The 27,886-nt window shown below is 39.7% G+C and overlaps 1 protein-coding gene and 1 long non-coding RNA gene across 3 annotated transcripts in view; one reads left to right on the forward strand and one right to left on the reverse strand.

Moving 5' to 3' along the window:
- Positions 1-21,193, forward strand: part of opcml (opioid binding protein/cell adhesion molecule-like) — a 119,141-nt gene extending 97,948 nt beyond the window's left edge. For both annotated transcript variants that reach the window (XM_084683794.1, XM_084683793.1), the window contains 4 exons: positions 17,914-18,048; positions 18,422-18,542; positions 19,213-19,364; positions 19,619-21,193. In XM_084683794.1, the coding sequence (XP_084539920.1) occupies positions 17,914-18,048; positions 18,422-18,542; positions 19,213-19,364; positions 19,619-19,719 (509 nt within the window). In that variant the 3' untranslated portion in view covers positions 19,720-21,193. The remainder of the gene's footprint in view (positions 1-17,913; positions 18,049-18,421; positions 18,543-19,212; positions 19,365-19,618) is intronic.
- LOC146246390 (uncharacterized) lies at positions 12,032-27,467 on the reverse strand. Its single transcript, XR_014734550.1, has 3 exons — positions 27,433-27,467; positions 12,542-12,647; positions 12,032-12,239 (listed from the first exon to the last, which is right to left on the reverse strand). It is a non-coding gene; the product is annotated as an uncharacterized LOC146246390 (long non-coding RNA).
- Positions 27,468-27,886: the final 419 nt, after the last annotated feature.

The raw sequence follows: 27,886 nt of genomic DNA on the forward strand, positions 1-27,886 counted from the left end.
TTTACTGGCAGTGGTAAACAATTGAATAATCGTCTCTTACAAATTTAACTTGTGCACATTACTTCTCAAGGAGGACTGCTTTCAAACGGACTTCCCCCTGTGCCCATTCTCTCTCTGTAAGTGGATTCATAAACAAAATAATTTTAACACATCTGTATTAAGTGTGTTTCTGTTAACTGCTCCACTTGAAGGCGTGTGAGAATAATACATGGACATCCTAATCAGCAATGTACAGCCTTGAATATAACATGACTTAGGGGCTCTTTTAGCAAAAGGCGAAAATGTTCAAACGTTTTGATAAAAACTCTATCCCAAGTCTTCAGAAAGCGAGACATTTTTGGCATCTCTGATGTTCTGCTTTCAAGTAAGACGTCTGATTGGACAGGGCCCTTGTAGGAAAGGAAGCCCATTGTAGATGTACATGCGGTTCAACCAGCACTCATTGTTTTGAGGTTGGGCATGGGGAAGGCTTCCATCCATACTCCAGACCCAGGAGTCTCCTAAGTGAGCTGAGGAATACAGTCTTAGTCTCGACCGCAGGGTGTGAATCCATTAAGGCTCTTTTTTATCCAGTTACATGTCAATACTTTGCTCCACCATTGGGCATCTTCGCAGCATCAAAAACCACTGAAAAAGAAAACACAGTATCTTACCTCTTTAAACCCAACTACCGTGTTGTCTCGTGGTTGTGAGGTTTTAGAGAGGCTTGGTAGGGAAAGACGTATGCATGAAGGATACATCTCATGAAACCTCAGCCTGTTACCATAGCGCCCAAGGTGTGATTTGAAATAACATCTCGAGGACCTGGATTTGCTCGGAATTCAACCTCTCACCTCGTTTTCGTCCTTGGTTTTCTCTACTGCTGCATCTAGCTTCCATACATAGACGCACAAACTTAACAGATATCGTGATGAGTGCATTTTTTCGTCTAACTGGTTTGTTTCCAGGTTCATTGTCGTTTTCAATCATTGTTTCTTTATTTGATGTCATTTTTCTGATCTTTTTTATCCTTGAAAACAGTCGGGCACTTACGTCAGATTATTATCCATTTAAAGTTAGTTTCTGTATACAGGCCACACAATTTATTGTGCTACTCTATTCATGGAATGTTCAAGTTTAACCTTGAACCAGAAAAAGCTTTTACACTAATGCACTTATAAGCATGTTTGGGTGAATATGATTTTAATAAAGAAAAAAAAATAATTGAATGTGGACCTAGACTGTATTTCTCTGTCCTTGACAGCAGAAAGTGCCATGGTTCAGAGTTAGTCTCATTCAGGTTAGGGCAAGCAAAGGTTCTTTATTCAATTCCCACTTTCTTGGAACTATAATACAGAAATTAGAAAAAGTACAAGTTGTTGTGCTCTTAATGAAACTCCAAGCAAGGGAATGGCTATCAGCCAAGACTCAAACAATTTGCATTCCATATTCCAGTCAATCAATTATATTTGATTAGTCTAATATCAGATCATTATGAAAAGTAAAAGTCGTAATCTCCAGACCACTCATCCACAAACTGTATTTACACTTCTATAGACACTTCTATTCAAAGCGACATACAGGGGGAATTTGAACCTGGGACCTCTCGTGCTCTCAATGCTCTAACCACTGAGCAATAACCAACCTGATCCAACTCCGTTCAAGACAAACCTTTCTCAAAACATGTAGAAAAACACAGTTCAAAACAATTATTTTTTTCTTCTTTTTTACAAAACACAAGTTTATTTTTTCCTCCAGCTGTAAGTCCCACAGGTACTGATGCTTCCTGGCTTCCTCTCCTGGCTTCAACACAAGGTGTGGTGGAGCAGGGAACCAGACTGGAACCAGGCCGGGTTGAAACTGTTTAACAGTGCACCAGATGCAAAAACAGATGTGATTTTTTAACGGCACTTATTAATAATGCAGCTATCCTATCCCCTGGATGAGTCTCTGTGTCTGCTGGTGTTTAAGGAGTTAAGGAGATACAAAACGAAAAAAGAGCAAAAAAGGTTTGGGGATACATAACTGGTTTCTTGGAGGCGACTTTATGAATTCATGTAGGAATTTAGTGTTCATGCTTTGTCACAGTGATGGCTTGATGGTGCTGGGAATTAAAATTGTGATGAATTGTCATTGCCATGTATTTACACAAGGGCACCTTTTAACACATGAAATCAAAACAAAAAAAAACGGATTCGAGAAACAGAACAACTGCGCCACGGGAAGTTTAGAAGCATTGATTGACTGTTGTTTTCTAGAAGGTCATGCATTTTAAATGAACTAGAAGAGTATTGAAATTGATGGAGGCATTCACCAACTGAATTATATAGTCAGACTGGGTAGGCGAGGAGGGTGTGTGTGTGCGTGTGCGCCCAGAGTATTTATTCATCCCTTGGAAATTAGTGTAAAAAATGTTTAGCAGTCACTCATTGAGCATGAGGACCATCTTATTACTAGATGGCATCATGTCAAAAAACGAATGATGCCAAGGGTGGTTTGTTCAAATAATTCTTGGAAGTTTGACCGTTATTTACTGTCAGGTCTGGACTGCGACTTACCGGCCCCGACCGTGTATTATTATTATATATTTATTTATTTATTTTTGCATTATGTCGCGGCCATTTGACCGGCCGTTTGGGAAATGTCCCAACACTCCTGACGGCCAGTCTGACCCTGTTTCCTGTAGAGGGATTTACAAACCAGGGAGACGGTATCAGTGTACACACCTTGAACCATTAGAAAGTTATTTGATGACTTTGCTTTTTACTATGAGCACAGGAGTGAGATTGCAGCCAAATCAATTTGTCATCATACCCCTTCTGTTTGTGAGCCTTAGTTGGAAAGGGCCTCTAGAACCAAACGGATTGCTGAGTCAGCTGCAAAAATCATTTTTGCTGCCTGCTCCACAGTGTGAATTGTTACAGCACTGTACGTTTCTCTACCTTCCTGCAAAACGGTTTTATTTACATTTCTGGGACAATTACAAACAGCGTCTATCTACTGGGTTTTGTTTAGTTTTCACATTATTTATCCAAACCTCACTGCAAGTGACTTCATTTTAAAAGTGACTCAAATGGCTTCAACATAATTATAGAGTTATCTTGCCATAATCAGGCCATTGTGAAGAAAAGTGTAACCATTTTTCAATATACCACTTGTTATGCTTTGCTGAGAAAGCAAGATTTTTATCATCATATATCAAATTGAACTGCCCCCATTCTGTCAATGTCTGGAAAGCTTTGCCAGGAAAGTGGAAATAGTTTCTTGGCTGCAAATGTTTTTTTTTTCTTTCTATCTTTTTTTTTTGTTGCTCAGACAGCATTTGGGTCACAAGCAAGTGCAAACCCAAGCAAATGTATTTTTTAAAGAAGACCCATTTAAAATAAACATAATGGTTCACCTCACTCTCCTGCTCTCTGCAACATGACTGTTAAGATTGTTTCAGTTTTTTAGTTTGTAATTGTAAAACACCTCAGAACCACACGGTACAGTTAGAGGTTTCCTGTTTACATTGTCTACATATAACTCTAAACTCTAAATGTAGGAAACTTGATGAAAACAAGGAAGGAATGTCTGTTTTTTTGTACGCGTTTCTTTATCATGCTCTGTTTGTGTTTAACATTTATATTAGTTTGTAACAAGTTTAGGTACAAATATGTGAGCCTTATTTAGTCCTCTTTTGTGTGTTTGAAGTGCATTAGCAATTAAAATGTTCTAATTTCTTCCAAAACACACATACTAACCCCTTTGGTAATTTCCCCTTTGGTCATTTCATCCAAAACACACATACTAACCCCTTTGTTAATTTCCCCTTTGGTCATTTCATCCAAAACACACATACTAACCCCTTTGCTAATTTCTTCCAAAACACACATACTAAACCCTTTGGTCATTTCATCTAAAACACACAAACTAAACCCTTTGCTAATTTCCCCTTTGGTGATTTCATCCAAAACACACATATTAACATCTTTGGTCATTTCATCCAAAACACACATACTAACCCCTTTGGTTATTTCCTCTTTTGTCCTTTAATCCAAAACACACATACTAAACCCTTTTGGTCATTTCATCTAAAACACACATATTAATCCCTTTGCTCATTTCCCCTTTGGTCTTTTCATCCAAAACACACATGCTAACCCCTTTGGACATTTTTCCGTCGTTTTCCATCCAAAACCCACATGCTAACCCCTTTGGTCATTTCTCTGTCCTTTTCCATCCAAAACACAGATGCTAACTGCTTTGGTCATTTTTCATTCGTTTCCATCCAAAACACACATACTAACCCCTTTGGTTTTTTCTCCTTTGCTCATTTTATCCAAAACACACATACTAACCCCTTTGGTCATTTCATCCAAAACACACATGCTAACCCCTTCGGTCATTTCATCCAAAACACACATACTAACCCCTTTATTTCATCCAAAACACACATACTAACCCCTTTGGTAATTTCATCCAAAACACACATGCTAACCCCTTTGGTCATTTCATCCAAAACACACATGCTAACCCCTTTGGTCATTTCATCCAAAACACACATACTAACCCCTTTGGTTTTTTCATCCAAAACACACATACTAACCCCTTTGGTCATTTCATCCAAAACACACATGCTAACCCCTTCGGTCATTTCATCCAAAACACACATACTAACCCCTTTATTTCATCCAAAACACACATACTAACCCCTTTGGTAATTTCATCCAAAACACACATGCTAACCCCTTTGGTCATTTCATCCAAAACACACATGCTAACCCCTTTGGTCATTTTATCAAAAAAACACATGCTAACCCCTTTGGTAATTTTATCCAAAAAACACATACTAACCCCTTTGGTTTTTTCATCCAAAACACACATACTAACCCCTTTGGTAATTTCATCCAAAACACACATGCTAACCCCTTTGGTCATTTCATCCAAAACACACATGCTAACCCCTTTGGTAATTTTATCCAAAAAACACATGCTAACCCCTTCGGTCATTTCATCCAAAACACACATACTAACCCCTTTATTTCATCCAAAACACACATACTAACCCCTTTGGTAATTTCCTCTTTGGTCATTTAATCTAAAACACACATACTAACCCCTTTGGTCACTTTTCCGTCGTTTTACATCCAAAACACACATGCTAACCCCTTTGCTCATTTTTCGGTCCTTTTCCATCCAAAACACACATGCTAACCCCTTTGGTCATTTTTCAATTGTTTCCCATCCAAATAACTCATGCTAACCCCTTTGGCCATTTCATCCAAAACACACATACTAACCCCTTTGGTCAATTCCTCTTTGGTCATTTCATCTAAAACACACATATTAATCCCTTTGCTCATTTCCCCTTTGGTCTTTTCATCCAAAACACACATGCTAAACCCTTTGGTCATTTTTCGGTCCTTTTCCATCCAAAACACACATACTAAACCCTTTGGTCATTTCATCCAAAACACACATACTAAACCCTTTGGTCATTTCATCCAAAACACACATGCTAACCCCTTTGGTCATTTTATCCAAAAAACACATGCTAACCCCTTTGGTCATTTAATCCAAAACACACATACTAACCCCTTTATTTCATCCAAACACACATACTAACCCCTTTGGTCATTTCATCTGAAACACACACGCTAACCCCTTTGGACATTTCATCCAAAACACACATACTAACCCCTTTATTTCATCCAAACACACATACTAACCCCTTTGGTCATTTTATCCAAAACACACATACTAACCCCTTTGGTCATTTCATCCAAAACACACATGCTAACCCCTTTGGTCATTTTATCCAAAAAACACATGCTAACCCCTTTGGTCATTTAATCCAAAACACACATACTAACCCCTTTGGTCAATTCCTCTTTGGTCATTTAATCTAAAACACACATATTAATCTCTTTGCTCATTTCCCCTTTGGTCATTTTATCCAAAAAACACATGCTAACCCCTTCGGTCATTTCATCCAAAACACACATACTAACCCCTTTATTTCATCCAAACACACATACTAACCCCTTTATTTCATCCAAACACACATACTAACCCCTTTGGTCATTTCATCCAAAACACACATGCTAACCCCTTTGGTTTTTTCATCCAAAACACACATGCTAACCCCTTTGGTCATTTTTCAATTGTTTTCCATCCAAATAACTCATGCTAACCCCTTTGGTCATTTCATCCAAAACACACATACTAACTCCTTTGGTCATTTTATCCCAAAACACATGCTAATCATTTGCATTTATATGTATTCATTTAGCAGATGCTTTCATCCAAAGTGACTTCCAAGAGAGAGCTTTACAAAGTGCATAGGTCACTGATAATGACAACAAGATAGCCCCAAAGCATTGTGGGTAGCCAAAACAAGAAGCACACATTGTGAAAAACCAAAAAATAAGTGCCAAAGAGAATAACCATAAGAGCATGTAGTTAAGAAAGTTACAAGTAAACAACATGAATCTCTAAGTCCAAATGTACCTGTAGAAAAAGCAGCAACAGTAATAATAAAAATACGATTAACTAAAATAGAATATTTTGCAGCGAATACAACGGTTTAAATCAGTTGCCACTAACCAACAAGAGCAACAAGTCTCTAAGCAAGAGTCATTGTGATCCTCGAGGAAACTAGCATTGGGTTCAGCAAACCATTCCTAAGTACCGTTGTACTCCCGGAATAAGTGCGTCTTGAGCCTTCTCTTGAAGGTGGAGAGACAGTCTGTGTCTCTGATGGAGGTGGGGAGTTGATTCCACCACTGGGGGGCCAGGCAGGAGAAGAGCTTGTGTTGGGACTGGGCGGTCTTGAGCAGTGGGACCACCAGGCAGTTGTCTGAAGAAGACCGTAGGTGGCGGGTGGGGGTGTAAGGCTGCAGGAGAGACTTGATGTAGTCGGGTGCAGTCCTGTTCACTGCGCGGAAGGTCAGTACCAGGGTCTTGAATCTGATGCGGGACTTTGGTCATTTCATCCAAAACACACATACTAACCCCTTTAGTTCATCCAAAACACACATACTAACCCCTTTATTTAATCCAAAACACACTTAGTAACCCCTTTAGTTCATCCAAAACACACATACTAACCCCTTTATTTCATCCAAAACACACATACTAACCCCTTTAGTTCATCCAAAACACACATACTAACCCCTTTATTTCATCCAAAACACACATACTAACACCTTTTATTTCATCCAAAAAACACATACTAACCCCTTTGGTAATTTCCTCTTTGGTCAATTAATCCAAAACACACATACCTAACCCCTTTGCTAATTTCTCCTTTGCTCATTTCATCCAAAACACACATACTAACCCCCTTTGGTTTTTCCATCCAAAACAGACATGCTAACCCCTTTGGTCATTTCATCCAAAACACACATGCAAACCCCTTTGGTCATTTTTCGGTCGTTTTCCATCCAAAACAAACAAAATCACCCCTTTGGTAATTTCATCTTTGGTCAATTCATCTAAAACACACATACTAACCCCATTTGCAAATTTCTTCCAAAACACACATACTGACCCCTTTGCTAATTTCACCTTTGGTCATTTTATCCTAGAGAATCTCATAGCCATTTTAATATGCTATATTGTCAGTGTCAGTTTCTAAAACATTTTGATGTCAGTTATATTCATTATTTTCTTATTTTTCCTAATTAACAATTCTGAAACCTAGGGCCAATGTAAAGAATATAAAAGGCTCTCTGTAAACGGTAAAATTATATAACAATCCCTTCAGGGAATATTGTTAAATATTGTCTCAGGAGTAAAGAGGGAGCCCATGACTTTCATTCAACTCATGTCTGGATTGCTGTTAGCTTCTGGCAACATACAGCATGTTTGATGTGGGAATCTATAGTAGCATTATTTATGGTCTTTTCTCAGTAAAACCGCTCATATTCATTTATTTTTTAGCACTTTTATATAAACATTCCATATCAAAAGTAACAGTGTTTGACAAAAATGCACTGACAACCGATGGGGTTTTAAGTAGTAGTTGAAATAATTGTATTTCCTTTCATCAACTGTATTCTTTTCAAGTTGTATTGACCCGTCTGCGCCTGGTGACTTTTATCTGTCTCACGCTTTATTATCCAGACACTGGTCTCCCTCAATCTGAAGAGGGTGTCTCGGAAGTCTCAAACTGCATGTAAAGACTGCAGCCTATGTTGGCCTTTGTTGAAATTATTTAAGCTTTATCTACAGTGAATGGACGCCCATGTGTCTTTTAAGGTGTTATCTTCCAGAGATAAATAGCCTGACCCTATCACTGTAGCAGAGTCAAGGGAGGCTTGCGTGTCATGACTGTCTTAGATGTGCTGGATAGATCAATGGATGATTGTCAGTGGCCAATTACGAATTGTTAAACGTATAACCAAGAACACTGCCTATTAAATATAACAGAATCATGTCCGGTGTTTATGCATGCAGTGTTTGATAGCTCTGGTTAGCTCCAGAGCTGTAGTGGAATACGAATGGGTTGTTTAATTGAAAGCAACGTGGTTAATTAGCTACGGATACTGATAGAGCAGATAAAGGTCTACGCCTAGACAGCATTTTTTACATTTATGGAAATTGCTCTCATGCCAATGTTTGAAAAATATGAATACAGTATTGATTAAATGTTGTAAAATGTATGATTACAGGTTTTAGAGGGGCTACATTACCACATGTAGTTTTTAGATATATTCCCATTAACACTATGGTGTTGACTGTGCTATAACTAGATTTTAGAAGAAGGGAAGCTAAATCAGACCAATTACTGTTCCAGTGAGCTGCAGCAGAAAAAGAAAATCTGTTTTTGAACCCCCTGAAACACAAAGCTCAATAGTTCTCAACACACTGCACTCATTTTGACAAAATATTTCACAATTTGGGTGACCAATTTACCAAATATCACATGAATAAGACAGTTAAAATCTCCACCAAGCTGATAAGCCGACTTGAGTTTTGCACAGGGAATTTCCGGAAGTTCAGAGACTACCAACCCCTCATTTCTCTCCTGTGTGTTCTCGCTAAGCGAAAGCTCTCTCGGTGACAAGCCCAGGGTGACAGGTGTCCTCTCCCATCCGACGTCCTGATGCAGTCGCCCCCACTTCCCCCCCCACAGGTGACAGGGACTTTCAGGTCCATCTGAAGACAGGTGAAAAGGGAACACACTGAGATGCTGTCAGACTTTTGTTATAAAAACGCAGGTTCCAGTCACTTACCTTGAAAGTCACAGCCTGTCAACCAGTTGAGGCTTAAGCTACTAAAATTCAATGTTTCGTTTTGACGTCGAGTGGGAGACTTAATTGGAATGGTGATTATGCAGTTAAATGTGGATTTCCAAGGCTTTTAGTTGGACACTGTGAGTGCTTTCACTATTTGAAGAATTCAATGTTAAGTTACTTTTTATTTTCCCAGTGCTGCTGAGGAACCTGATTGAATATGTGTGGATTTGAGCTACACACTCAGGTGTCGCCCTTTACCAGCGTGTCGTGTGGTACACTGTGGATGACGTACAATATCCATCTTTACTTGTAACGCTAACAAAACAAACGACCCTATTCAACGTAAAGCACTCAGTTTGTGCTCTGCCGCGGTGCTGAATACTTTAGAGTTGAAAGATTAAATTGCATTCCGACGGCTTTCTCAATGAGACCCAACTGTACCCTTGTGCTTGCTTTCACACAGTCCTCTTGGTTCACTCAATAGTCTCTAACCTCCTTTCTCTCTCCCAGTCTAGCCTCAGCCATTACAATCCCACGGGCATTGCTACAGTGTTCCTCAACTTCCCCCTTTCTTGTGGAATTCAGAGGAAATAAAAAATGTTAATGAACAGTTCAATACACTGTACCTCTCTGGTCCCTGAAGCACTGGCTAATGGGTTGTGGTCTCGGGGGCCCCTGCACCATATTACCTCTCCCGCACCACGTCATTACTGAGCCCTGTTATGCTGCGTTTCACGCGCAATCACTCCCTTTTTTCCATGTTATTAAACCAGTCGCATACCTGATGAAGCCTGAACAGAACACGTTTTCCCAGATCGCATCATTCTCTACCTCTTATCTCTCTCCTCACCACCTTAAATGTGTGACTTGCATCCCAGCGCGGGCCTTTCCACCTCGCAGGAGCGAGCCGCCGCAAAAGCCTCGTCGCTTGAACGCCTTACTTGCGGGGGTTCGTTATTAATTATCATCAGGTGCGATTAACTAGCTGGTTCAACCACGTGCCCTGGGATTACCATTTCCCCCTACGTTTCAGGCATGTGTGGGGCTCCCGGCTCAGTACCTGATAAGTACAGACCTTTAGGGGGGAAATGCAGTTGCCGCAGCGCTCCCGTCATCTTTAATTGTAGAATGCGACAGGCATGAAAGTACAGTATTAAAAAATATAGGCCCTATACATATATACATACATACATACATACATACGGGTGGAAGTGTCAGAAAATGTATGATGTTTAAAACCTCCAGGAATCAAATTGTTCAGTTACGTCTTCAGAGTCTCATGCAGCTTTGCCTGTTTTTTTATATTAGCCGTTTCCAAAAACGTACCTGGCGAGATACAAATGCTTCTGTGGTTCTGGAGCTCTATCAGGTTATTACCAGCAGTAGAAAAAGAACTGGAAGCCTTTTTGGTTTGTAAATTGGTGGCTGCTTACAAAATACAAACATCCCCTTTGCTTATTCAAGAACACCACTGGCAAGCCTGTGAAACTCACTCAGTTCAAAAAGACCACACAAATATTCAAGTGCCACAGCTGAGCTGTAAATGTGCATAAATCATATAGATGTCTCCTATTCCTGGTACAAAAGGATGTTTCCAAACATCCCTGTCCACACTAGCGGAGGAGGAAGAAAGGGAGAGGAGGTAAAACGGATGGCAGAGCACTCTGGAGGGTCTGTCAGGTGTTTCTCTCTCTCCTTCTTTCTCTCCTGCTGTTTACACCTCTGAGATGAACCCCTCCACAACAGCCTAGAGACAGGCTTCCAATGATCCAGTAATCACTCTCCCAGGCATCTCAAGGGGAGAGGCATTATATTAGAGTAATTGATTGGCAGTCAGTAATCAAAACCCAGTTGTAATTAGACCCTGTCTGGTCTATGACTGACTGTCCTAATGAAGATGTATTTATAAATGCGCTGAGGCGATTTGTTGTGAGCCAGGTTGGAGCTTGGAGGAAGACCAAAGAAAGGTTTCGAGGGTGATGATTGGTCAGGTTGAACAGTGTCACCATGGTGACCTATTACTTATCCACAAGCTGATTGGGCAAGGGGGAGGGTGGTGTGTGATATGAGATATGATTCACCCCACCAGGGCATAGTAACCACCACTGTTTTATTGGCGTTTGGAACAGTTACTCAATATGCAATCAAAATCATTCTGCGTCTTTCTATGTCATTAATGTCCCTTGATGTCACAATACCATTAATCAAATGGACACTTGATTGTTGTTTTTTACCACTAATGACGAGAGAAAAAGGAAAAGAAAAAAGAACGTGACAATGTCACCCAATATTGTCAGTGTTTTAATGGTTCATGTCTGAAATGCACTTCACCAGTTTATCATCATATGGTGTGTGTGTGTGTGTGTGTATGGATGGTGACTTGCAATAGGTCAATAGTAGAGATTCATCTTTAAAAGGGTGTTGCAACAACCACTTCACATACATCTGAACGACAAGTTGATGACCTGCAATACCATACATCAAGTTTTTGTTGCAGCGATGCAGTAATGATGCAGGACAAGTATAATACTAAATCAGATGATTACATTTTCAACATAGCATGCTATCTCAATCCATCCTACCATCAAAGCAAATTCACGTATTCTTTGTTCTACGTATACAGTACATTCTGTATAACGAGACAGATGGGTAATGAACAGAAGTTAACAGTTTGGCATCATGGGATCCCCAATCCTGCTTTGAAAATACTTTGTCTCGTATGAAATGGGCCTGACTGGTGCCCTCACATTACTTCAAGCATAACTACCCCCATATAACGTGTCAGCAGTCCTTTAATTGGTTTACGCAGACAAAAGTCATCATCGCACATTGAAAACCTATTATGAGCTATCCAGGGATGATTGCATATCACAATTAGATGTGTTGACAAACATTAATAATGGTCAATGGTTTATTATGAAATCATTAGCGCTCCGGAATCTCATTATGAACAGAATGTCATCCTGTAATGTTTTCATATTCGTTTCCTCCTAACGGCAGTGACAGAGAGGTAGAACCACCGCAGTACCTCTGTGTCTGTTAGTCAGCCAGGGAAGGAAAGGGCAGCGAGGGAAGAGGTTAAACTACACACTGTTTCAGAGGAAGGGTTTTAATATGCCAAGAACCATTTTTAATGACAGATATGGTGTAGGGGAGACAGATGGATGGAGACGGATCGATTCCCCACTGTGCCAAATGAGTTGTGTCCTTAGGCAAGGCACTTGCCTACACAACCCTACCTTCCTCGGGGGAAACGTCCCTGTACTTACTGTAAATCGCTCTGGATAAGAGCATCTGCTAAATGACGTGGAGCGGAAATATCTTGAATCTGTTTGTACCTTGCTTGCTCTACTGGATCAGGGCCTGGGTAAAGAGAGGGGTTCTCTCTTGTGTGGGTTCCATTGCCACAAACAAGCTCAGTCGAACGTTCTTTAAAGGGATGTTCTGTGAGGTGTGAAGAGAAAAACATGCATTATTGATCTTTGAATCATCCATCATGCTCTTAAACAGCATCTAAGATCCTCCCCAGAACACTTTCAAGTCTTCATAAATCGTAGAAATCTTTTTCATTGTTGTAACTTCCACCAAACGTACGAAAATGAAGGCCTTCCAAGGAGGCAGAGCAAGAGAGGGTTATTGAGATGTTGAAACCAGCCCTCATCATGACAAAAACATACCCTGTTATGACTTGTGTACATAGACCTTTTGTAGCTTTTGAGCCTTTGTTTGCAGTGCTGATTGTTGAGTTTGTCAGATAGGCAGTAAGCATACTTGAACACCTTGTTCCTCCTTCACTATACCATACCATAGCTCTTTGATGTGGCTTCAGACCACAGTACGATGGGCTAGATTTTTCTGCCATTGCCATGACAACCCTGGAACCCTGTTGGACTTGCAGCACATAATGGCTCTGGATGGAAATGACTCGTTTCATCAAGAGTATATCAGAAGCTAAGAGTTGACATCTCAAGCCAGGCTTGAGCGGTTTGAAGCCTGCAGACGTTATTAGCGAGCACTCTTTATGTCAATTTCAAGTCCCTTACTTTACAGTTGGTCTAACGTCAGGTGAAAGTATGTGTGTGTGTGACAGATTATGGTATACCAAGGACAGATGGCAGCTGAATGAGGGTAGGAAAGTGACCAGTTGGATGAGGGTAAGATAGTGACCAGTTGGATGAGGATAGGATAGTGAACAGTTGGATGAGGGTAACATAGTGACCAGTTGGATGAGGGTAACATAGTAACCAGTTGGATGAGGGTAGGATAGTGACCAGTTGGATGAGGGTAGGATAGTGACCAGTTGGTTGAGGGTAACATAGTGACCAGTTGGATGAGGGTAACATAGTGACCAGTTGGATGAAGGTAGGATAGTGACCAGTTGGATGAGGGTAGCATAGTGACCAGTTGGATGAGGGTAGCATAGTGACCAGTTGGATGAGGGTAGGATAGTGACCAGTTGGATGAGGAACAAATGACCGGTTGAGCTTTTAAGAGCATGCGGTCCAAGTGGATACAGGAATCAGCAGTTTGGAACAGAAGGGTGATGTGGTCCTTTTTTCAAGTACGCCAGAAATACTTTCCTCAGCTCTCAAAGCAGTCTGTTTTGAAGGTTTCTAAGGGAGAACTTATTTTCTTCAATATATTGGTTGTTTCGAAGGCAAAATGTCTATAGTAAGAAGTTTGTACACAAGTAGTCCCTAGTGTATGCAGGCCACATGTCTATAAATATAATAATTAATACTAAATGTGATAATAAAGAATAATACATCAATTCAGTTTGTGCTGTTGGTTCCCAGCTGTTTTGTGCATGCATGCCTGCAAACGCAGAAATTAATAACATTAACAAGAAAATTATTTATTAATTTGATTCACTTCAAAAGTGAGTGTGCAAGTATTGGGTCTGCACATACAGTCCAATAAATAATGAGCATGGAATATTTAAGCATTTAAAAAAAGTGTTCAAACCCAGGACTTTCAGAGCTTGGAATCTATATCGTACAGTTTGAAAAGTTGCTGCATGTCCTCAGGCATTTATGCTTTTGTGACATATCTGATCACTGCAGGCTTTGTGAATGTGAGGTTCTAACAGCTGGTTGGTTTACACTGCCAGTCATTCGTCTTGGAATGCTTCAGATTAATAACTGACATTATAAACTTTTAATAACCATAGTGGCTTCTTCTGTCTACTGCATAGTTCAGTGGCAAAAGTTGAAGACTATAACTATAATCACAATTGAATAAGTAATTAGATTTAATTGACACAGAACTTCACTGTTTTTTATCAGCCGTAGCCAGTAACTGACGCTGGAGGACAAAGATTAGCTACATTACAAAGTAAGATTGTTGCACTGGTTTGATGCCAGGATTGAACTAATTCTTTCGAGTAGAACTTGGTTCCTTGCCTCAGTTAATTACTACCTCAGAGCAGGGAAAGGCTGAGAATACCACGTTGGGCATTTATTTTTAACATCACTTTATTATTTATTTTACTGACAGAGGCAATGTATGTGTGTAATATTGCAACCCATGTTAATGTTCATAAAACCAAAAAAACACTTATTCCCTTACGGAACGCCACCTCTTGGACAAGCATCAGCGCTTCAGACTAACTTTCCTGAATGTAACATTGCGAGCCACTAGTGTTGATGCTAATCATAATAATGTGTTTGGGCTATCATGAGAAGGGCTAGCTATACTGGAGGAGGAAATGAAGACCAGCAGTTTGCGACAAATACATTTAAATACACGAAGGTGCCATATTGTTCCGCGCTGAGATATGGAGACATTGATCTCACAAGCCACCAACGGACACTGCGCTACTATTAAAACTTTAGTGATTTTACTTGCAGATCACATACGCTAGCTAGCAACCATTATTATCACACAAGATATCTGTTCACTAGCACAAATGTGAACACATTCCTCTACCTCCTTACTTCCGAGATATTAGTTTTGAAGAGTGATAAGGAAAACAAACTTCTTGGATAAACAGAAGATAACAGTCTTTCCCTCGTCCAGGTCCATTGGCAGATTAAAGGAGGATTCGCTGCTTTGAGGTGTTAAATGCCGGTACACAATCTGGAAAAACTGCAGGCAGTCAACCTTACCTCAAACAAACTAGTCCTGAAAATGCACTGTAATTGCACTGCGGAAGCAACATTGATGTTTCACTGTGTTGGAACAGCACATTTCATGTTACCGTCATTGTCTGTTAAGCATTTTAATTAGCAGTATCGTAAGATGCACCAGTCCGCTGTATGAGTAACTATGTTGCAAGGCATGCTGTTTCATTGGCCTCACCTGGCATATATAGTCAGAAGGTGAATCTGCTACTGTTTGTAGTCCAAACTAAACTTTGCAGTGATCTTGTAACCAAAAAATATTTAATGGTATAGTCTTATGGACTTAAGTTTTTTACGAAGTGTGTAGCCTATAGCGTAAAGTCATATAGGTAATCTGCAACTGCCAAGGCTTGTCCATTTTTTTGCATGTTTGATATCGAAAACATCAATCTGTAGATGGAGGGGGAGAAGAAATCACTCAATAAAAAAAAGATAGTAGTGGAACAGCCTGTGTTGAAACATTTGTCCAACGTTAGTAACAATAGGCTAAACCAGAGGTCTTTAACCCTGGTCCTGAGGGACACCCTGCCCTGCATGTTTTAGATGTTTCCCTGCTCCAACACACCTGATTCAAATGAATGGTCGTCAACAGGCTTCTGCAGAGCTGGATAATGACCCATTCATTAGAATCAGGTGTTGGAGCAGGGAAACATCTAAAACGTGCAGGACAGGGGGTCCCTGAGGACCAGGGCTGAAGACCTCTGGGCTAAACTATAGTTTATACCATGGAACCTATTTTAATGCAGTGATCTGTCAAAAAAAAAATGTATCCACAGACCATTCTTATGCCTCGAAACTAAGAATTGTGATAATGACTTGCACAGCAGATTAGACGTCAGATAACAGTGGACAGTTAATTAACAGTGGATTAATTACTGTATTTTCAAAATGTACCTGATGTGAAATGTAGCCCTAATCCCATTAAGCCAGTGCCAGTCATGCATTGACAAAACCAAGAGTCAAGAAAAGACATGCCAAAAAGCAACCATACATCTAAGAAGTACCTGCTATTTCATAAGACATATGTTTTAAGTATTGTATAGAAATGATTTCCAGTGCCTGTACTTTCCACATCCTCAAATGTTGAGGAACTAGCATGACAACCACCTCTGTGCGCTAAAGCAACTGTGAAGGGTGTAATAGCCTTGGTTGCTAAGACAACTCGTTCTACAGCAGAAAAAATTTCAGCAACCATTAATTATTCTTAATTGCATACCCGAGTTGTTGAATTTTTCTGCAGAGTTGTGGGGAAAAAGGAATAGGATTATATATATATATATATATATATATATATATATATATATATATACGGTAGCGTTTGTGACAGGGTTGTGTGCAGAACAAGGACAGGGTGAGTGAAACAGAGAATAATACAAAACAACGCAAACTCTTCCAACATACTAAGTATTCATTGTCTCAGCGTGACTAAACTACATCTCATCACTCAGTCAAGGATCAAAGTATACTGTAAGTGCAGCTTGTCATGGCCGTATGGTGTGTTGACGTCTGTAGAAATATCTTTAGAATCAAACAAGGTCAAGATAATAATCTTAAAAGAACACATGATTAAAAACTTTGGAGAAGCCTATGAAATTGATTATACTAAGTGTATAACTCATTTGCCGATATTATACGTTGATTGACACATACATGTGAATTGTCTTGTAGGGTGAATGTTTATAAGACAGAGCAATCTGACTGATTCAGCAGGTTATAAACATGTGTTTATTTGGCTTTGGCCCCCAGCCAAATCACTGCTCTGGCTGGGGTGAGGGATGAAATACTACACCCAGATTCTCCCTCAAAACTGGAACTATTTGAGAATAACCTTGACCATCACTCACACCAACATCGCCTGCAACCATAAAAAGTAAAAAATAAATAAAAAAAATAATAGCCAATAGCTCAGTTTCCAATTTCTTCTCCTCATAAATGTAGATATGCGTAATGAAAATATTCAATTATCTGTAATTCCAGTCGCAATGCCCCCACCAGCCCACATTTGAGTTAAAAGCTCCACACTGATCGGCCCAGAACCTTCTCACCAATATCCCAAATCAGCTGCTGGTAGAGCTGTTGGTCTGAGCGCGGGGAAAATAATGAGATCTTGCTAATGTGGAGTTATTGTGTGAAGTGACATTTCCCACTGATTGGGTTTAGGTTATCTCTCAAGTAAATATGTTTTTCTTTCCCTTTTTAGCTACATTATCACACCTAGGCGCATTCGCACACGCGTGCCTGTGCAATTAAACATCATTTATTATGATTTTCATGAGTACAGGCTTCTGATTCATCAATTAGAGCTTATAATTTCATTTCCACCGTTTTCTATGCTTCAACGCATCCAGGGAAAAGCAACATAAGGATTCATTTTCAATCTGATCTGTTTGTGAACGTCACCTATGTGGGAAGAACCAGGGTGTCGTTTGCCATCTTTCTCTTACCTTTTCTATGATGTCTTCTATGTGATGTTCTTGCTTGTGACTGTTATACCTTTCACCTTCTCGAGTGATGCAGTTTTTGTTTTTGGAAGGCATGCTGTCAGTTGCTGTTGATGCAGCTTAAGCAAAACATGTTCTATTTTTCAGGACAAATGTTTGTCAACGAGGGAGAAGTGGTGGATTTGAAAGCGGTGACCAAGGAGCAGTCAGGGCATTATGAATGCATCTCCTCCAACGACATCTCTGAGCCTGATGTGAGGACTGTCCAAGTTATCGTCAACTGTAAGAACCAAAACTGCACAGAATACAGGCTTTTCTATGGTCTGAAATCTTTATTGGGCGTCATGTTGTCACATATGTCAGGTAGATGCGCAGTACACCAATCTGTTCTGCATGTTTTTATTGAGGGTTTTTAGCGGAAGCACCCATGTGAGTGTGGTAGAACACACATCCTCCACAGAGGATGGCCCGTGAGAGAACTTACCTCAGCACCTTTAGACTTCAAGCAGAAATTGAACTCTCTAACCTTCTAGAGGCGACAGTATAAACAACTCTGACATAAAACAATATATAACACACCCTACTCATCCTAGAGAACTCTTCAAATCCTTTTGTTGATGAAAAATAAAATCCAACCCTGCCTTGTGTGATGCAGATCCACCCTCCATTTCCAAGGCCAGAAGTACAGGAGCCCCAGTGGGACAAAAAGGAGTATTACAGTGTGAGGCCTCGGCTGTGCCGAGAGCGGATTTTGAGTGGTACAAGGAGGAAAGGAGGTGAGTGTCTGGAAGGTTGTTCCTTAACTCTGAGTTGGGGGGGGGGGGGGAGAGAGAGAGAGAGAGAGGGGGAAGGGAGAAACAGAAAGACTGAGAGAGGGATCTTTTACTATTCGTGGCTACCAAGCATTATTATTCTCGCATAATTAGTTTGTCAATGGGGCTGTGTTGCTTGGACAACCTCTGAGCTAGTAGAGGAAGGGGGAGTTATAATGAACAAGAACGCTTTGCAAAAGAATATTGTTCCGAAATAAACCGGCGCAGTCCAGTGAGCCATGGTTATATTAGCGATGCGGCCACTGAGAAAACATAAGATTGTTTGTTGCAGACTTCAGCTGCTCAACAAGCAGCGTCGAGTGTTTGTGAAGCTTGTTTCTTCTCAGTGACTGAGTATGTTCAAGGTCACGCGAGATTCTGCACACATAACAGACTTGAACTTTTCAAGGACACATGGTTTTATGGGCTTTCAGACAGTGCAGTGCACCCACAGTTTTAATACAGTTATATATGGATGTATGTATCTTATGAGGGCAGTTCCTGTAGACTTGGTGAGGTTTTTAACCCTGTAGGACACTGCTACTAGTTAGTTTTTTCTCTCCAGTGAGTCTTAGTTGAAGGTTGAGTGTTTTGACTAACTACAGGGTCTGTGACTTGAATGTGTCTCTTGCAGGCTCTCCAATGGACTGGATGGGGTGAAGATAGAGAACCAGGGTAAACAATCCATGCTGATTTTCTTTAACATATCAGAAGAAGACTATGGAAACTACACGTGTGTTGCGAGGAACACAATGGGAATCACTAACGCCAGCATCATCCTCTACGGTCAGTCAGAGTTACTGTTTTACAACTTCATACCTGGATCAACAAAAACACGAATGAATAATCCCACACAGTATATACTATTTCACGTGGAAGTTGTGTTGCAGAAATGTATTTGTCTTAAATCGTTTCAAGTTAGCTTGAAGGGTAGCTTAGCTAAGCTAACAGTTTATTTGAACACTGCTGTTTGTGTCAGTACCCTGTGTGGTGAGCCGTTGCTCTGTGGTTGATATTGACCATGACTGTCTCTCCTCCAGGGCCAGGAGCCATGCATGACGTCAACAAGGCCGCCCTGTTCCCCCCCTGCTCTCTAAGCCTTCTGCTGACTGTTACGTTGTTGTACCTGCTCAAGTTTTGACACATCAACCTCAAGTTTCTCAGTGTGTGGATCCGCCACAGACACGAACTTTTAGTTCCGCTAAGAAGACAGGAAATCGCGAGAACACCTTTGGTTTGCACTTTTCTTTCTTTTCAGCTCTGCGTCTGATTTTGAAGGGGCGGACGATGAGCCGTTGCCAGGGGTGAGGATGGGCTGGTAACTAAGGGAGCAGCTGTACGAGGAGGTTTGTTTCCTAACCTTTTTGTATGTTTGAAGGGAAGACAGGAAGAAAAAAAAAAGTGATGTACTTCATAGTTGAATGATTTTTGCCCAATATTGAGGTGTAAATTCAGATTACTGGTGTGTCATGTCCTGTTAAATATCTGTAATATACCATGTTTTTTTTATTATGTTGACAAAATATGGAAAAAATGCAATGTGATTGTTAAATTTTACTGTATTTTTACAGTTGTATGCAACAAAGTAACAACCCCATTCACTATATACAATGTCATGTGAAAATCATTTTAGGCAAAATCATGCAGCAGTGACTACTGTGTTTCCCATATTAAAACTGCCAAAGGCGCTAATCAGACATTAGTCACAGTAGACATTTTTGAGGCAGTATCACCATAAACAGCCTAGCTAAACACAAATTATTTTAAAGTAAGTGTTGGGACATACTAAGCAAGCTGATGGTATAAATGGAGTAATATAATTAAAAGCAGGCATTTTCTATGTGTTTATCTTACTAATTGATCTCAAAAAGTATTGACATGATCATGATTTCATGCCTGTCCTTGATTTAGGGTCACTGTAGGGCACCAAGTTTCAGCTTTAGTCAAAACATGTTATTCTGGCTTTAACAAGCACGGATTTGTATTTTATTTATTTAAAAAGAAAAAAAAAACTTGAGGGTTGGTGAATATTACAATATTACATCAGATTTTCAGTGTGTGTTAAAGATATGCCATCGGTTTCAAAAGGGTTATTTTGACATGTGAAATGTAGTGTGAGACGCTCCTATTTTTGGTAAATTCTTTATTCACATTGTCATAATGTATTTATTTCCCCTCTGCCAGTCCTTTTCAAAGTTTACTTTTGATGTCAATCATTTTAGCAAATTGCAAATAAAGCCTTCTAGTATGTCCCCATCTACATTAAATGCACAAGCGAATTATTCGACTACTTTTAACCTCTCTCCCTATGAACAAGAACAAGTCAAAACTGTAACTGGTTTGATTTAAGCAGCAATGTTCACTTTGTACTCAGCACTAAATTACAGCATATAAATATCAGCTTGTACTTTTTATTGTTGTTCAGATGTGATCTTTGTAATGACACATGTTTTGCAAAACCTGATGAACTGTATTACTTGTAATCGAAGGCTAGGGAGTCACCCTAGACTTCTGTATTGATCAGAGATTGTTGGAAATGCTATTGATGTCAGTAAGTTTGAGTCATTTCATTGTTTTAATCCCCTATTAAAATGTTAATGGTACCAGTGTATTTTAGCTACTTTATATATTTGTATTTGGTTAACCTTTACATTAAGTGTACATCAACTACCATGCGCAGTGGCATCATGTTGATGATATAAACTGTTGATTGGATTAGAGCGTGTATTAATCACACATATTTTAAAATGTCTCCAAACGTGAAGTTAAAATGTGATTAGGTTACATAAAACACACTGATGTTTTGATCATGGTACATAAACTGGATGTGTGGCACATCATTATTGACAAATACGAACTTTAGTTTGGAACACGATATGTTAGATCAAAAAAAGCATTTGGGAAAATATGACGACTGAAGTTTGATTGTAGCCTACTTGAAACGTGAACGCGTTTATCAAATGTGTATCACAGGCTGCGAGTTGGTGAGAAAAGCACTGTCCTGTTTTGCCAAATTTTGCCTTTTGTAAGCCGCAACTGGCGGCTCTATATTTCGGACAGTCCACAAAAATTGCATTTATTTGAATCCTGGAAGACTCCAGGCACAACTATCGACTATTTAGTTTTACAATGTGGCTACATTTGTATGCGCTGTAAAAACGTCGTTTGTGTAAATAAATAACCTGTGATTTCTGAAATCACACACTGAAAATAATAGTTCACGAGTCGTAACAAAGGGGATCACCTCTTTGTTCTCTTGGCTTTGACTCGTGAACGATCATTTACCTCAAAATACGAAAATTTGAACCTTGAAAAGTTGATCACATTCATTTTCCAGTTTTCATATTACTGGCTAGCCACACAAAGCTTTACTTGAAAATGTATGAACTAAGCTTGAGATTGGAAAAAAAGTATGTTAAGAAACAGCCTGATCAACCTAACTATAAACTGCCACAGCAGTTACAAGATCATCATCTCATGTACAGGCATGAGACCCATACCACAGGCATAATTAAAGTTGTTAGAAAATGTAATTTAAGACACTAAAAAGGTGATAGGAATGTTTATGCAACCTTCTTAAAGCTGTGTGCCCTCTATGGTAGGTTCACTAAACCACATCAGTTTTTCGAGTGGAATGACAGATTTATTTGGAGTGTTGTGAGGTCGGCTGTGAGGGATTTTGAACACTGCTTAAATTGTTGGCGGTAAGGAGAGGAAGGTGTTTTGTAGTGTGTTATTTTTCATCACCACTGACTTAACTAGCAGTCCACTCAGATTAACTTTTTTTGTTTAATTGTGTTCATTATGTGCAACGCCAAAGTACGTATTAAGTAACTAATTAGGGACATCACAACCATGTCCCGATGACATCTGTCATGATGCAGAACACCTCACAGCACACACTATCCATTTGGGGAGAGCTGACAAACTGAAAACTAATTACATAGCAAATCATTTTAAGCAGTCTGTTTTTTATCTGACAAAGTGAAACTGTAAATGTTTGGTTAAATTAGAAATATGTGACGTATGCAATTTATTTGAAAAAATACAGTACATAAACTATTTTAGTTTTTTGTTAAAACCTTACGTTTAACACCCCGCTCAGCTTAACATTTACATTGAGTCATTTTGCAGACGCTCTTATCCAGAGCGACTTACAGTTAGTACAGGGACATTCCCCCCAGGCAAGTAGGGTAAAGTGCCTTGCCCAAGGACACAATGTAATTTGGCACGGCCGGGAATCAAACCCACAACCTTCTGATTAATAGTCCGACTCCCTAACCGCTCAGCCATCTGATCCCCAAACACATTTAATTCCAGCAATTCTTTGCTAAAGGTTTTTTGTTTTGTTTCTTCTTTGAAAAATACTGGCTACCCTAACAAAACATTTGGAGAAATTCCATTAAAGTTGGATTTTTAGAGTAAGGCTGAAACTGAGGTGTTTGGTACCTCTAAAGCGCAAGTAAGAAACTACTTAATTGTTGTGAACTGAACTATATAAGTACTAAGGATCTAGATTTGCACTTGCGGTGTCCTGGTTGCTCACCGGATAAGTGCACCAGAAGGCTAAGGCCTTAGTGTAGCGGCCTGGGATTGAATCTACCCCTGGAAACTTTGCTGCATGTCTGTCTCTCTCCGTCTCTCTCTCTCCGTCTCTCTCTCTCTGTGCCTCTCTCTCTCTGTGCCTCTCTCTCTCTGTGCCTCTCTCTCTCTGTGCCTCTCTCTCTCTGTGCCTCTCTCTCTCTGTGCCTCTCTCTCTCTGTGCCTCTCTCTCTCTGTGCCTCTCTGTGCGCCTCTCTCTCTCTGTGCCTCTCTCTCTGTGCCTCTCTCTCTGTGCCTCTCTCTCTGTGCCTCTCTCTCTGTGCCTCTCTCTCTGTGCCTCTCTCTCTGTGCCTCTCTATATTTCCTGTCCCTCTACACCGTCTCTATGAAGAAAAAATAAAAGCAGAAATTAAACAAGAAGCCTCTAATATGTGTACACTTTTTACACACACTTTTTTTATCCGTGCAATTTACATCATTAATAAACCAAACTTTTTTCAATAATTATGTCAGCTGTGTGTTTGTCCTTTAGGTAACTGTTGGGATGATTTCAGTCACGTGAAAACTTCCTTGTGTTCTTTCTCCACATGCATGAACATTTTGGACATTTGATATTCATTTAAAACAATATTTTTGAGGTGAAATTAACTGCCCAAGCTGCAATGGACACAATCACACTTGACAATTTCCTCAGAAATTGTACCCTCTAGTTTACAAATTAATTTTACTGTGGATATGCAACACAATTGTAGTTATTTGTGTAAACAGAAATTCCCATGACTGTCCATTGTACCGTGTCCCTCTGTTGACCCATCCTCCATAACAAATCGCCAAATTACCCTTTCTAAACAATTACAGTATGTTGTGTACACAAACCCAACCCTCCTTAAATGCTCATTCATTAATTTATTCTTTTCACATGCATTTGGCTTCATGCAAATTGTAGGCTTCATGTTGCTGCGTTTGGTCACCTGGGTCTGTCCTGTGTCCTTAGATAAAGAATTCTACATAGGTTACCAGCCAGGACATTAACACCAGAGGCAGCTGTTTACTTGGAAATTAGAATACGTTAGAATACGTGACACAAAGCCTGATCATTCCCTGGATTCAATCCTTTGTGCTCTGAGCACATTCATTGGCCTTGAATAAAATGAGGACCAAGGTAGGTAACTGTCACATCATTAATCATGTTTTCAGTTCTTCCCCAGGACCCTGTATGTGCATCCACCTTTCGTTTGTTTTTTTGCCTTTTCATATCACGACAAATACAGTTTGTAAGATGCACAGATGTTTTGTATTTGATGCAGACTGTGTATTTTACAGTATAGTATGTTGAGGTAGCAACATAGTGATTCAGTGGTAGATATCTTTAGATTATTTTGTATTTTCCACGCATGTTGGTTACTGCCATTGCAACAGCAAGAGCGAAAATGAGTATATTCAGGCCTACTAGCCGCCAGTTAAGAGCATTCAGATTCAGCACATTGCTGACACTTCCACACATTACTTTTAACTAACACATTGGTGAAAAAACACATGAAAATCATATGAGTGTATGGGCTGATAAACTGATCCTATTAAGGCAGGGAGGGGCTTGTCAAAGGTTAGTCATCGTTTTTATTCCATTAAGAGTCTTATTTAGCATTAGCTGATTTTTCAACACTTTGGCCGACTGGTTATTTTGTGCTGTAGATGACTGACTTTCAGCATGAAGCTAAACATATTTTTTTAATCATTTCAATGCTTGCTACAAAGTTCTCACCTGTACAGAAGAAGGGTTAGTGTGCTTTCTCATAGGTGGAATTTAATTTGATATTTGTACTTATTATCTTGGAAAGGGAATGTATTCTGCTAAATTAATTTCCATGTCAATATGAGATGTCAGTTGATCGTGCTAGTTAATTATGCCTAGCCATGCCTGCTAATTATTATACAATTTTCAATCCACTTATTCCGCAGAGAATGTAGCTGTGTCCTGACCTTCTGAAGTGGTTTTGGCATAGGGAAATCTCCCCGGTATAGATACCACCTCACAATAAAGCATAGAAACAGAATTCAAAGACACATCAATTTCTTAGTCATTTGGAATGTAGGTTTTTAATGTTTTTCCAATCGTTGTCATTAATTAATTGGAGTGTGGGAGTTTGATGTAGGCTACATATAGCATAGCCATTGTGATTTATTATAAGTCTTGCTATAGTCTATCTCTCTTATTAATTAGTGGGGCAAGCACATTTCTTGTATTCAATGGCAAAAGGTCAAAATGGTCAGGTCACATCTGAATACTGTACCTAAGACATGGCTCTTCTTGTCATACAACACTACACGCAAGTTAGACTCAGTTTACAGACAAACCAAAACAGGACATCCTTTTGCATCTCTTATCTAAGTGTTGATATTGGAGAAGAGTGGCGTAATTCTGAAGCTACTTTGCTTTGGGAGTACTGCATTGATCCCCCTCTATAACTACTTCACTTCACAGATGCTAATCCAAGGAAAATGACTTTGAAAAAAGTGCTTAACTGTTGTGGCACAGTTGACGTTGCAGGGGTCATTTAACTTCCTGCGCTTTTGCACCTAAGTCGCGTAATACTATACAAGTACACACACATTAAGCCTGTTTCAGTTATTTTTGAAACATACTGTATGACAAATCCAGTTTTGGACCAGACGGTCTTTTGAAATATTGATTGTTTGATGGTCTGTGTGCTACAGTGTGGGTCTGCCAAACACAAGAGGAGCCTTTAAGACATCATTAGCACTCAGCAAGAAAACGGACAAGCCTTTACCATTCGCATGAGGAGAAAAAAAAAAAACTTGAAAGTACAAATATGAAAATCCCGATTCATCTTAGTGTGATCCCACGTTGTAATTATGAGAAAGAAACCACACCCTGGTTCCTATTGGAACAGATGGTACTCTCTTTGGTTTTCTTAAAAAAGAAACTGTGCAGCTTGACTGTGATCTTCTTACCCACAGTCAGCACCACACAGGTCTGTGATGAAATATTTATCAGACCAATCCAAAAAATGTACCAGCCGTTAAAATTGTCTGCCTGTGTTGAAAAGTAATAATGGTGAAATCATTTCGAAACGGGGAGATTATTATCTTCATTATGACAGCATTTGCAATAGTTTGATAGTCAACGCTGATCAACATTTAACTGGGCTGTATTATTATGTCCATGTTCTAAGCCCCAACGACTATCCGACACATACCAAAAAACATTCATATATTTATAGGATATGTGCAGTCTATGTTTTGATGCACTCCGTAAATTCACAACCAGGCTAATGATTCAGGACTTAAAAGGCAGAGAATGACTGCCTGTATTACTTCAATGACTGCCAGCTGTGCTGTGCAGTAGTGATTGAGAAGAGTTCATTGATCTCAAGTAAATACAGGCAGGGGAACTCCTAATTATCTACAAACATATAGGTTAGATGTGCACATGAATCCCCGTTTGAGTTTTTGTACATGGTGCTGACTACACCCTTGTTTGAACTTTAATATTACTGGAAAACTGTCTGTGTTGAGGGACGAGTTCCCCTCACGCTCCCTCCCACCCCCAAGTCATTGCTAATTATGATCTACTTAGTTTCTTTCTTTTACATCGATATTCCGATGACCTAATTTACAGAGGGTAAGCATGAATTAAATATTTGTTCAGGATGGTTTGAAATAGCAGGATTGCAACTACAGAGACCCATTTTGAAAGCCCATTTTTGTTACAATAGTATAAAAAAAAACTAAAATACATTGTAAATGCATACTCCTATATATAATATATATGTATTATCCATGAATGTGAAGGAAATAAATATAATTTAGCCAAATCAGAAGCACAAGAAGCTTTCCATAGAAGCTTCAATGTAGCAGCGCCACCTAGGCTATGCACCCCTGCAGTGATTAAGCGTACTCTAACTGGTGCATGAAAAGGCTTTAAAATATAGTTCATAAAATATTCAGACACTTTCACGTTTGCCCCGTTTATGTGTTATATATTTCATAAAAAATGTTTTCAGATTTAGTTTTTTCCGTCAACCTACCTATGCCGTATCCGGCGTCCGCTAGACTTAGCTACACTAGCTCTTTAGCAAACAATTCCACCAGCTAGCCTAATTCAATAACTCGGATAACGTCAAAACGATTCGGTGTACTGTAGATAATGTAGGTACCTGCAGGTACAGCAGTTAGTTTGTACGTTACACCATGTTTTAGTTGTTTTATTTAACTCAAAATGGTTTTAAATGACCCTCTAGACTCGAGAGACATAACACGAAGACATTTTTACTAGCCATGCTAGTCTTACCTGAACAGTTGTGAGGTTGTTGCGACATTGAAATCTGATTGGTTGAAAAACATGATTGTGTTAAAGGGCTATGACGCAGTTAAACTATTCTTACCAGCAAGGTGCAGCAATAGGTGTATTCGACTTCATGCAGCGACGGCGGGGCCGACTGACGCTGCAGCCGGATGCCTTGAAGCTGAGAATGCCATTGGCTACTTCAAGTCATTCGGGCTGCAGGCGACGCCGGCGCTGCATTTAGTCGAGTACACCTATTATCACAGGAACGGACCAGGACGAACCTGGGACATGTGTTATCTTTACGAGATGGCATAGGCAACACTAGCAGCTAACTAGCTAAAATTATCCCTAAAATAAAATATGTCTTAAAATCCTTCCTTCCTTCCTATTAAGAGAGCAAGGACTGTTCGAAATGTCTTAAATCTTCTCTTCCGCTCTAATAAGATACCTTGAAATA

The sequence above is a fragment of the Hypomesus nipponensis genome, chromosome 20, assembly GCF_054491055.1.
Source record: "Hypomesus nipponensis isolate SF chromosome 20, ASM5449105v1, whole genome shotgun sequence".
Taxonomy (NCBI): Eukaryota; Metazoa; Chordata; class Actinopteri; order Osmeriformes; family Osmeridae; genus Hypomesus; species Hypomesus nipponensis.